The sequence below is a fragment of the Malus domestica genome, chromosome 12, assembly GCF_042453785.1.
Source record: "Malus domestica chromosome 12, GDT2T_hap1".
Classification (NCBI taxonomy): domain Eukaryota; kingdom Viridiplantae; phylum Streptophyta; class Magnoliopsida; order Rosales; family Rosaceae; genus Malus; species Malus domestica.
Window position 1 is genome coordinate 28,414,145 of NC_091672.1, and position 13,619 is coordinate 28,427,763.

Here is a 13,619-nt window from a genome sequence, read left to right on the forward strand (position 1 = left end):
TTGTAATTTGAATCTCGTTTTCGCACTAATAAACGGGCCAAGGCACAACATAAAATACAATATAGACAAAAAAAACACAGAAGATTTAGATGTTGATACTGGTGGGAATTCCCTTGTTAGTAAGTCCAGGTTCACTAGAAGGATACAGCAAAGTGTAAGGGATCTTCGCCGGTCCGAACCGGTTTTTCAATCTCTCATCCTTGTTCATCTTTTCAATTTTGGCCTCAATCGCTTCCAACTTCTTTTTAAAATCCTCAGAAGCCTGCAGTATGTCTGCATCCGTTGTCCACTCCGCGGTGTCACGCTGTCCGAGATAGAGCTCATCAGCGGGGTGCCTTGACAAGATTTCCACCGTGGCCATTCCAAGAAGTGTCGGCAGCTGAGGTGCAAACGTTTTCAAGAATGCCTTGTCAGGGTTTGCCCTCAGCTCCTCATACTCTGGAGTGCCTTCTTCAGGCATGAACCGCCGGCTTATGGTTGGGCGGTTTGGGACGAATCCACCAATCGAGTACTGACCGTAGTTGATTGCTGCATGATGGGCTGAAGCAATATATATGATAGTTGTGCATGATTCTATCAGCTCGTCACGAGTCTGCATTTTAGGCCACCAGGGTTCATCTTTCTTGTCTCCGTGGCCTACCTCGCGGAGTTCCTTCCACCAGGATTGGAGTTCCGAATCATTTTGAACCGTTTGATCATTTTTGTAATAGAAGGAGCAATAGTCCTTAACCCATGTTTTAATTGCAGACCATAATTCAAGCCCGTCTGCAGCATATGGATAGTCCTCTATCAGTAAACGCACACCGTGTGACGCGCTTGAATCTTCAACTGCCATTCCTCTGAACATAGAAAACGGAACATACTTTCAATTGCCATCGATTGTAGATGAAAACTGTACTTGAAAAATGCTACTAACCAAGATATTACCTTTTGATCAGATCCATGGGGAGTGCTTGATCAGGAAAAGTCCAGTCCTTGTACATTGCTGATGACCATTCCATTGAAAACTTTGAAGCAAAGATTATTTCCTCTATTACTCCACCAGCGTTTGTGAGAACCTGTCGCGCAGCTGCATTTGCATTCATAGTCTCACGAAAATGAGGATGCAGAAGTTTATGAATCGGGTGAAGCACGCTCAACTGCCTATTTGCCGCTATCACAAATGGCTCAGTCACTGCATGAGCTCTCAACCTGCAACAAAAATGAACATAAATTTAAAATTTTTATGAATTTATGTTGCTATTGCAGATGCTACGATTTGTTTTTCTGTTATTTCTTTGACAGGGTTATACCAGTGGCTGAAAAGCTGATGACAGCCGGAGTCATTTACTAGTGCATAAGCTTTAGCAAGTTGCCAAATGGAACTCTCAACGCCTTGGCTAGACGGAGTATAGACTTTGCTAATGCAGCCAAACTGATCTCCATCCGGATGTGGCAAGCTGAGTTCAATAGCTATTGGCTTCAAAGTCCCATCATTGTTCAAGAAAAGGAGTGTTCTGCTTGCGTATGCTTTGGTGGAAGTTGTGTTTATCCGCCTCAGGTACGGCATCCATGCATCGTGGTGGTCTAATATGAATAGCTGCTTGTTCTTGATTGCCTCATCTATGCTGAGTCCATTTAAGTTATGTTCTATATGTTCTTTGGTTATTTGACTTGTTTGATCCCCGTATGCTTCTCGGTCTAGCTTGCTAGCCGGTGGAAATTCCTGTAGTTTATGCAGAAATTATAGCGGTTAGGGATGAACAATTGAGAAAAAATAAATGTATACAACATAATAGATCACGAAAGCTAAGATTACTTGGAGACGACGTATTGTAACAGGATTTACTCCAGCCAGCAGTTCTCTTGCAAATTCTTCGTCAGTTCTCCATGCCGACTTATCCTCTAGTAGAAAAATGATTAAAATATCAGGATCAGTTAAAAAGAAAAGCAGATATGAAACTGAAGGCACAAACAACATTATACTATATTACCTTTGATCACTTGAGGCACTGGAAATTTTAGGAACTTTTCGCCGTCAGTTCGAAAAAGTTCTTTGAACATCTCCTCCGGAATGCTATCACTAATGTGTTTTAGTATCCCATCAGGCAACTCTAATCCTCCTTCATAGAGTTTAAGTACGTCTTCCATGGTTTCGAACTCGTTTTTGTTACCAAGGAGTAGAGCTTTTATCTCAGGTTTAAGGACCTGAGGGATGGATTTCAGGACATAAGCAAGCAAATCTGACATCTTTAAGGGTCCAAATCGTTCATCTCTCGGAACATATACATTTAATCTCTGGATAAGCTTCAGCCTGCTCTCGGTGTTAGGATCTATCAAGACAAGTATAAACATCTTAGCGACTATTCTTTTTTAATAATACCGAGTTTGAGTAGTGACGGCGCGGGAAGTGAATTTTATTTACTGACCCGTTTTTGTTGCTGGTCTTCCTGTTCTTCCCCTGCGAGGATATGGGTACTCAATAGACCCTCCGAGAACTGGACGCGCATATTCGGGACCCTTATCTGGATTCCCCAAATCATTGTAGTATGCATAGTCATAGACCCTGTCCCATTCCTGAAGCTCTCCTCGTTCTTCATCGTCTCCTCGCAGGTTTACTAGCTCTTCTTCTCTGAATTTCTGTAGTGATTTTGGTGTATCACCTGGAAGATAAGTCTGCACAAACACATAAACCAATCTGTTAATTACCGGGGGACGTTGTGCGATTGTAACGACCTTGTAGCAAAGAAAACGGTCTTTTTTGTCCAAATATATGAATCAATCTATTGATTTAGTGGGGGAATTTTGCTCATTGAAATGACTATTTTCAGTACCTTGTTAGCGAAGAAAACACGGTCTTTTTTGTACTTGTCAGCAGGATATACCCATGAGTTGCAAACAAAGTGGACTCGACCTTCGCCAGGAACATCTTCGAGGGTGACAGTCTTCAAGTAGAACTCACTGTGATGATAATTTCTAACTATAAATGCTCCCGGGACGCCAATTTCCTCGTCCCAATCGAAAGTAACATCAAATGCAGTCTCCCCTGCTGTTAAGGGGGTGATTGTAGTCACCCAATTCTCCAAGTATGCCGGCTTTCCAACTTTTCCTGTCGACTCATTTTCTACAAAAAAACATATCAAATTCAAAAATCCAAAAAATGTCGATTTGAAGTATTTAAGAAGTAAGCTAGGAGCTTATGTATCTAATCTATGAACTTGAAAGGCAAAATACTATATATTCAGTTCTCACCAGGGTCACTATTAACCGAACTAATGAGCCTTAGAGAAACCGCTTTGCCTAACAGCTCGTGAACACGATCAAGAATCGAAGCTTTAAGGTCGTTCAAGTCGAGAACAATTTTCTTCATCAACACCACCCTCCCTTTGATCTTCTTGCCATCATGTTTCGGCTGCGTAGCAACGGTGGTGTCCTGGGATGATGCCTTAACAACCGTTGAAGATAGCTTCAACGGTTGAGATCGTGTAATCATAGGCAAAAGTATTGGTCTCATGTGATTGAGTGATGAAAGGTTGTTGCCTGCAACAACTGAGTTCTTCATCCGATTCCGAGACGGACATTGTCTCCGAAAGCTCAAAGGAGCTGTGAGATACTTGGAATGCAGCATCTTTATCGAAATCGAGAACGGAAAATGTTAACAGAAGGAGAAAGGTTTCAAGATCTCTGAAGTGTGATGGGAGAAGCATGTGTGGTATTTAAAGATCAACGTGTTCAATATTTTTCAATTTAATACAGCCGTTATTTTTTACATTTTTAAAGACTTTTGTGCTACCTGCCATGCCTGCATGTCAAGGTTTTCGATACGTAACGAATTTATCCAGCTACTATTCTTGCAGTTTTTAGGGTTTGACTTAAAGACCAAACCATGAATTTGCATGGTTTAATTTGACATGTACCTTCCTCTCTGTATGTGTGATTTGATGAAATTGAGGTTCCACCATAAAATCAATTGGTAATATGGGAAGTAGTCCAAAACCCTATAAACACATAACAAATATTGTCTCTCACCGATGTGGGACAACTTTCAACATGATTCCCCTCACGATTTAGATTAGTTTACAATTAAGTTATCCAACTACGTTTCTTCCCATTTCTAGGGTTTGAATGTCGAACAAGTCATGATCTTGCATTGTTATGATTCAATGAACTACAGCCCTCTTTGTTTTTGTTTTTGGGTGAACAAGTTCAAATCTTTTGAACAACTTTTATTGTCGTTTTGCTTTGTTTATAATTCAAACAACTTTAATCAATTTTTTGAACATATGTGGACGTATACATATTTGCCCTCTTTGGTTTTGTTTACTTATCTCTATGCGCAACACTCAAATTGCCTTTAAATTAATTTAAAGTAAAATCATTGACATGTCCTGATTTCGGTGTCCAGAGAACACCATAATAACCTTGTGCTGGCCGACATCCGTAAGGTGACGCAAGCCATCATCATTCCTGAACGTTGTCGATGAGGCAAATGCCGCCACAGATATTCATACTTTGTTAGCCTTATAAGGTTATACAATTAAAACACAAACGAATGAGTGACTGACCTGATTTCAATGTTAGCCTTATAAGGTTATACAATTAAAACACAAACGAATGAGTGACTGACCTGATTTCAATGGTAGTTATCTAAGATGCAGCAGCCATGCAAGCAAGACGTGATCGATAAAACTCCAATCTTTATGTTTGCCGTGACAAACGGAAACACCAACTCTTCTGTAAACTCCTAGCTTTATGACAATGCTCTATGGGAAGCATTGGTTGTCGTGTCTAGGGTTAGCAGGGACCGGTGTTTATATACTAGCAAAAAAGTCTTAGATTCCGTCCATAAGGGAAAACTAAAACTCTCTTTTCTTGGCTCTCAAGTAAAATATCATAATCATATATTATTAAGGATTCCATCAATCCTATTTCCAATATAAGACACCTTATATAGGATTGATATCTTTAAGAGATCAAATCACAATTAACATTATTCTCCAATATTACATTCCTATTACATATAGTAGACCACTTAAAGGTTGATTTATATTGGATAAATCCAACATTCTCCCACTTGGTCTACAAAATGTAATATTCATGTTTATACTTGAGATTGGAGACTAATGTCACTTTAGTGGCCATGTAACAGTGATAACATCTCGTCCTTAATGCAGCTTCTGTCAAATGCATTTCTTAACATGGAACTAACAAGGTTGTAGAGTTGACACAACCCAGAACCTTCATAATCACACATGCTAAGATCCTCATTTACATGAAACACAAATTATGATCAAGAGATGAAACTTTAAATAAACTTTAAATTAACCAAAATGTCTTACTTTATATCATCTCAGGTCCACTTTATTGTAACTCACAAGTTACATTTTATGCTTTTTCGAAGCCTTAAATCTGCCAATGCAGATATCCTTTATCTAATGAAACCACCATAACCTGCAGGTCTGAATACATCTCCAAAACAATCATGCATCACTTTCATTAGATCAGTAATAATACAAACAATGTTTGTAGCCAACGGACACAACTGAAAATACCAAATAGGCACATGTCCAACTAAAATATCCCAAAAACTTCATAAAACAAATTAATTCAACACTTGTGAGCAAGATGAATTAATATGTTTCTGACACTGATCTATGCACCATACCAATTACTTTCATAGTGATTTCCAACACCTGCGAGCAAGATGGAAATCCTCACAACTGAGGTAGTACATAAACCATGTCATGCCATTTAATATGCAATTTGATAACAATTTGATATCTTATATATATTTTATCAGATGATTGACTAGCACACGAAAAAATGTGACTTAATGAATCCAACTGGAGATTAAAATGAATACATGGATTCTATACATACCTTATAGGTCATCTGCAACTGTAAGGCATTACTAACACGAAACTCAAACTCCCACTGATATGCAACATCGTTACTTAATTTGCAAATCAATACTTAAATCATACTTTTGAAAATATGCCTTTGGGAGTAGCCTTACTCAGTCAATGAATGCATATTACCTCAATAAAAGGTACAACTAAGCACGAAAGCATTCACCACTGTTACATAAAACTTGCATCCAACAACCATCTTATATGTATTAATAAGTCCGTATTTATGCTAAGTCTTTATGAGTCTCAAAACAATGATCAACCAAGAAATCCAAATGATTGCAAATAACAGAAAAATGTACGCATATATCAAGTATCCATTTGTGCAACTTAAATATATTATAGACATTCAAGTAACACAAATCCATGGAAGATAGAATAACGCTTTAATATATTCATGCAAATCCACTTAATGCTCAAAATTTTAGAACAACTCCCACTAAGTTATCAGAGTTTATACTTGCAAATAAGTTAATGAGTGTGAAGCCCAATTTTCGTTCACTAATTCTCCCACTTGGGCAAACACTCGTTAATATATTCTTTTAAAGATGTACCTAAAGAAAATGTCTTTATATATTAGACATAATAAAATAGACATCACAACCAACATAAAGTTGTCAAACAGAATTTCAGCAGTGAGTTACACTTACTTTAGAATTTATCATAATTAATTTACAAGCTTGATTGCTACCAAATTTATACTGATCAAAATAGACATACTAATCTTCATAAAATAGAAATACAGAGCCATTTTGGGTCAAAATAGTAGTCTAAAGTCACGTCTCAAAAAACATCACAATCTGCCAGTAAAAACTGTCTATACGAGCATGGGTTACTAGTAAATTCACCATAATTAACATACATGGCAGAAAATTACGAAAATTTGCAGAAACATATTAGACATCTATATGTTGAACATATCCAAAATTCAGGTCATTTGGTGACCATTAGATGTGTCATTCACCCGATTTAAATCAAGACACGTAATCTGCCAGAATTATCTATCATGAATTTTTGCATCTATAACAAATTCAACTGCATATCATTTCAATTTCGATGTCCAAAGGAAACTTTAGCAGTCAAATTTCATCCCCTAAACCGACATCATAATTCAAATTGAAAAGATTTACAAGCATAAGATTTAAACAATGAGTACCTTAGCAATCCTTGATTAACCTTCATGGGTCCAATACTTTGCATCAACAAGTCTCATGAAGAGACACAAAATACGTCATGATGCAACCGATTTCCATGCCTTCAACCCACAACCTTTTATGGGGCTCATTGTGGAAATATTTGTCACTAATGGCATGGAACTTTATCCCAATAAACTTCATGAAACTAAATTAATTTACACCGGTAGGCAAGAAAATTAACTAGTTTCTAGTACTAGATTTTATGTCACAAAAGTACCTTCATGAAAAACTTCAACACCTGTAGGCAAGATGAAGATTTTCACAACTTCGGTGAAATAAAACCCATACTATGCCATCTTAATTAAACTAAAAGAAGTAATCCACACCTATAGGCAAGAAGATTATCCCTTTTATTCTAATTAAGATGCAAAGTTGACCAAAGTAACTCAAAAACATAGTCCCATCATCAACTAGGCCGTTGCGTCTTGCTTAGTTGAAAAGGCATTGGTCAACTCCGCCCTGAAATAATACAAGAAGTCACATGGATTAATTAACTGTAAGTGACAAAATTATGATAACCTGATTCGAGCTTCAAGTCTTGCCAACAAATGGCACTAATTCCTTCATAACTCCCTTTGACATTAAATTAATCTCAAGAAACCTGACAGCATACTTGAAAGAGATTAATCACATATAGAACAAGTTTTATTCCACCACAAGAATGTCAAAACTTATCGTCATGGAGTCAATTACTTAATAGAAATACTTTATGTAATGTGAGAGAACAATACATTCCTTTAATTTAAAAGCTAAATCGCTCAAATGTTTTCTTAAGTCAAACGAGTTCCTTTCCTTTTATATGTTTCTTTCCGTAGTACAAAACTACTAATCATAGCATTATAATCATGCATTAGCTTTGTAAATACCAAAATTAAATAAAGAAACAATCAAAGTTATTTTCTTCCATAGAAAATATATCCAATATATGCCCTACATTAGCTTTGAAAAGTTTCTTTTCTTCTCCCCTTATGGCACATAAAATTGACTCATCAAAACATTGTTTAAATTCTTTAGGCATAGGAAAAACTAACAAACTATATACAAGTTTGAAAACTTATGTTTATCAATTTTAGTCATATGCTTTGAGTGAAAAACATACCTCATGCCTTCATTTGTTCACCACTTCTTTATAAACATATATATAATCACATGACCAACCGGAATTCTCATATAAATAGATAACATACAAATGAGAATTGTCACGTAATTACTGCAAACCTCATTCACTTGTATAATGTTCTTGTTCTTGCCACTGGATGCTTTCTGCCATTCTCAGTCAATTCACAATTTATGCATCAATTTCATAATTAACTAGTCATATACAATTGACTATACTGAGATATGAAAGCAAAATTGTAGACAAACTAATTTGATTAGTCATGCATATTCCTTACGAGTTAATATCACTATGACCATAAGCAACAAAAGTACTGCATAACTATTGCTTATCTGCCAGATTATACATATATTTGTGTGTCTTGTATGGGATCATCTCAAGCTTAAAGCAATATATAACCACCCAATCCTTGTATAAAAACACGCCATATGTCCATTTTGCTACATGTTTGCAAATTTAAAATTTAATCCATATTGATTACTTCCCGTAGCAACCAATGACATGGCAATCCAATTCAATCTATATATATGTCCCACACATTATCATAACTAAAAAAAATTTGATTTGCATGAATTTATTTTACCCATGGAAATCAAAAGTAATAAGGATTTGGGGTGTTTTTTTTTTCAAAACCTGTCTGTGAGGCATCTGAGGGGTGCTTAGTGTCCCCTTTGCGTCTATTCACCCTGGAAAACTGCGACTGGAGCTGATGAGGCCAACCAATAGGCTCATTCATGTACTACTAACAAGATATATATGCACATATGTATGATTTTGGGTATGCTTTAAAAATTCAACTTTTCCCAGACATACTAATTTCCACATATTTGGTCTATTCGTCAAGGAGCCCCCATCTAAAACTTTAACATTTGGAGCAAAAATTACTTAACGATCTGCTGCTAGTTAAAAGAAACTGTAAAACACTTGTTTAAACGAGGAGACCAAAAGGAAAGGTTATACCAGGATTTTATATGCCAATGTATATATATGAACCTCCCCATCGAACTTGCTGATGTACAGGGACCTCAAAAATTTGAGAATACATCGACAATACATAGTAAAACATTCTAGCCAAAAATATTAGCATGAAAATAGAAGTAGAAAATTTGAAATATGTCATAGTCTTTAGTCTTAGTTAATTTAATGAACTGAGTAATCAAATTTTCTTTATCGTCCTTTATCAGAACTGTTGGTGATAATAAAATTTGACTAATCAATTGATTTTTAAACTTACATGTACTTGTTTGATCAGACAATTGCTACCACTAATGCAATTGTTTCATGTCATATTAGCGTAGCAATTGTAGAGTATAATTCATATAGAATATAATTCATGGCAAACATGACACCTTTTGTAGCCAACATTTCAAAGAAATCGCAATACCCTAAATTTATAATTGCTCATTATATTTAGGGTTGACCGAATTAGTTCTGATATGACCTGATCAAACATATACATCATAAAATTGATAAAATTAGTTCTTATTCAAACATACCAATTGCCCATTCGGATATACATGCTGCCAAAATTTATAAGAATTGGATCCATATATATTCATGACATGCTTAACTAAAACATGGTATTTAATGTACCTACATGCTGGACAATAAGCAGCACATCACTTATGCATATATATCTTAATCTTATCACCAATTTGAGCTTTCAAGGATCCAATTAAATATATACACCAACCAAAGTACAATATCATAGGTCATCATGAAGAATAACTCAATGAGACAAACCGTTTTGCTTTGGTAGATGACTCTGTTTTGCTCGCTAAGTGGAGGGGACCTTCTTCAGTTTTCCAATGTAAGGTCAGAACAAATATAACATGCTCTAAAAAATTTAAGAACAACATCAGCGGCACGTGTGATTAGTAGACTTTTAATGTTTATCCAAATATCAGTTACTGATTAAGTTGTTTGCTTTTAGTCTCTAAAATCAACTTTTCTTAATAGGTTTTAATCATATAACCAAAAGCTCTGATACCAATTGTTAGCCTTATAAGGTTATACAATTAAAACACAAACGAATGAGTGACTGACCTGATTTCAATGTTAGCCTTATAAGGTTATACAATTAAAACACAAACGAATGAGTGACTGACCTGATTTCAATGGTAGTTATCTAAGATGCAGCAGCCATGCAAGCAAGACGTGATCGATAAAACTCCAATTTTTATGTTTGCCGTGACAAACGGAAACACCAACTCTTCTGTAAACTCCTAGCTTTATGACAATGCTCTATGGGAAGCATTGGTTGTCGTGTCTAGGGTTAGCAGGGACCGGTGTTTATATACTAGCAAAAAAGTCTTAGATTCCGTCCATAAGGGAAAACTAAAACTCTCATTTCTTGGCTCTCAAGTAAAATATCATAATCATATATTATTAAGGATTCCATCAATCCTATTTCCAATATAAGACACCTTATATAGGATTGATATCTTTAAGAGATCAAATCACAATTAACATTATTCTCCAATATTACATTCCTATTACATATAGTAGACCACTTAAAGGTTGATTTATATTGGATAAATCCAACATACTTCAGATATGAGACAAGATGATACTCAGATAGACTAAAGATTGAACAATCGTGCCAAAAGACATTCCTACTCCAAGGCTCTAACATCATAATAATATCAAGACCGACACAATGGTGCAGAAGAAAATCCTATCGTGCTTATGCTCTAAACATCTCCATGCATTCTCATATTTTAATTTTAAAGATATGTACTTTATTTATAAAAATTATGTTCGACACAAATTTGCATGCATGTTCACATATTTTTAACATAAGCACGATAGGAAGGCTTGCATCATGTCTCAGGTATCGGTCAGCATGGCCATCCAAGTGTCTGGACCGGGATTGGTGCTTGGTGCAGGTCAATTATATAACTTAAGCAACATTAGGTCTTCTTATAGCACTCCTTTTTTTTTCTCAAATTAGTTGTACAAATTCTCTGTTTATATCTTTACTGTTTTCTATTGTCCATGTGTGATTTGGTGATTGGTGTTTCACTTTCAAGTACCTAATCAACCATTTCTATCTTAACAAATTTTAGGCTGTCTACCAAACCAACAAATATAGACAAATGTTAGCAATCTTAGATTATGTAATGACACCCTTTGGGGAAACTCATGATGGACCACTATTATTGGGTGTGGAGAATGTAAAGAGATTAATTTAAAAGTGAGACTCGCTATGGACTCTTTGTCGCCTTATTTTTTAGCACAATATTTTATAATGTTGGCATGAAAATTAATGTTAAACTATGAGATGACAGAGAATCCATAAAGAATCATACTTTGAGAGATTCTCCTTAACATTTCTAGCCGGCGTAAAGCAATCAAATATTTTGAAACGGTTGCTTGGTGCTAGACTGTTACACAGTTTTGTAGCGCTTGCTATTAAATACTGGGACTCGTAATAACCTTAACAATTTTTTTCGTGTTAGAGCAAACAAGTCTTTAATTTATGTGGTCCGGTTCATAGATTGGAGGTTGGCAATGGAACTGACATTTCTCTCTCTCGTTTTAATTAGCATTTTAGCTAGTTGGCTTTCTTTTTTTTTTTTTTTTTTTTTTTGTTTTTGGAGAACCTCGGCGGTACGAGGGAATTTTATTGATAAGAAAAAAGAAGTTACACCTAGACAGGGGGGGACATAAACCTAACCCCTCATAGAACAAGTTGGCTTTCTTTTATGAAACTGCACTACACCAAATCCTCTTATTACGTCTTTGGTGTTGATGGTGCAACAATAGCACTTTTTATGAGACGATTTGATGTTGGTGGTGGTAGCCAACGTCAATGGTATTTGCCTCCAACTGTTATGTTAGAGATAAAACTATTGTAGCCACGATTTTTAATTATTCCTTGCCCATTAAGAGCTATACAGGTATAACCGTTGAATTGTTCAAAGAACGAATAACCATCCCCAAAACCACTTACTTATCTATCTGTAAAGCATCAATTATCTATCCCAATGGTCTCCCATTTCTTTTAAAAAGACCTATGTGCTACTTGCCCTGCATGTGAAGGTGTTTTTAGACGTAATCAACTTAATCCACCTGTATCATTTTCTATTTCTGGTGGTTTACTTTTAAGACCTAATCATTTTGCGTTGTTTATAAAATTATAATCAAGCAATTTTAACCAATTTTTTTAGCAGACGTGAACATATTCATATTGGTTATAAAGTGAACAGATTTATCAAGCACAGTCTCCTTACTACACTAAACATTGGTCATTTATAGCGGATATATCAATGGAAAACTAATGAAAAGGGCTTGAAAACTTTGAGTTTTAATGATAAGGACAAAATAAAGGGTAAAGTGAATAGTACCAAGATTGACTTTTTAGTGTAAAAATGTGGTTTTTCGTTAAAGTGAACAGTACCAGGTGCTTTTCGTTAAAGTTCCCAAACAAAATATGATCCTCCATGAGTTGCAAAGAAAACACGGCCTTTTTTGTCAGCATGATAGACTCATGAGTTGCAAACAAAGTGGACACCATTAGGCCTCTATCTATACATACATACATTCTTAAAATATATTACAGAGTGAGACGATAAAATCGTGTGTTAATAGTTGTGTAAGAAAAATGGTGTCACTGATATTTGTACATATTAATACAAGATAGTGGTCCAATACTTTAGAAAAAGACTTGGACAGTTTTACCAGGTCAGCCTTTGGCCTCATGTGATGGTCGTTGTTTACAGTTCACCTACTTAATCTATCCAATAAATGTTAATTTTTCCTTTGACAAAAAAAAAATGTTAATTTTTCTTTTTCTGGGGTTGACTCAGTGATGACTTAAACATCCGGTCTTTTTGTATTGTCAAGAATTTTACGAGTCCGTGGAACGCGCAACTTATCTCCGCTTTAAACTTTTATATATTTAAGATAATCATCATTTTGACAATCATGATTGTCTTAAATACATGTATTCACATGAATTATATTTAATCGGATGATGATCGTGTTAAATACATGCAAGTATTGTAGTTTGAATATATTTGACGCTTTGGCATCTTGACCATACGTTTGAAATTTTGTTTTTTTTTTTGTTAGATACAAGTGATATTAAGAAGGTGAACATTCAAACATATAATTTAATATGCAAGGAGGAACGCTCTATACCGCTTTAAGTGATATTGAGATAGGGGCATTGCTTCAGAGAGCTGGCTTCAAGGTCGACATTTGTACACTGATCACTCTCCGGTGAAATTCAAGGATGGAGGAAGACAAGGCGAAGACAAGCGGAATTGATGACCATCTTATAGAGTAGTACCAGGGAAGTAGTTGATCATTATTTGCAGAGAAATTACATGAATAATTTTGGTTTTATTCTGACAAAAAAAATTATATACTTATATATAGCAAGCCAAGAATAAGATACGAAGTAGAGAAGCA

At 35.5% G+C, this 13,619-nt stretch overlaps 1 protein-coding gene across 1 annotated transcript; it reads right to left on the bottom strand.

Moving 5' to 3' along the window:
- On the bottom strand, window positions 1-3,693 carry LOC108170929 (probable linoleate 9S-lipoxygenase 5). The gene is made up of 8 exons (XM_070808927.1): window positions 3,232-3,693; window positions 2,814-3,103; window positions 2,409-2,655; window positions 1,974-2,312; window positions 1,799-1,884; window positions 1,293-1,705; window positions 928-1,191; window positions 1-839 (listed from the first exon to the last, which is right to left on the bottom strand). The coding sequence occupies exons 1-8, from the start codon at window positions 3,605-3,607 to the stop codon at window positions 86-88; spliced, it is 2,769 nt and encodes a 922-aa protein (XP_070665028.1). The 5' UTR covers window positions 3,608-3,693; the 3' UTR covers window positions 1-85.
- Window positions 3,694-13,619: the final 9,926 nt, after the last annotated feature.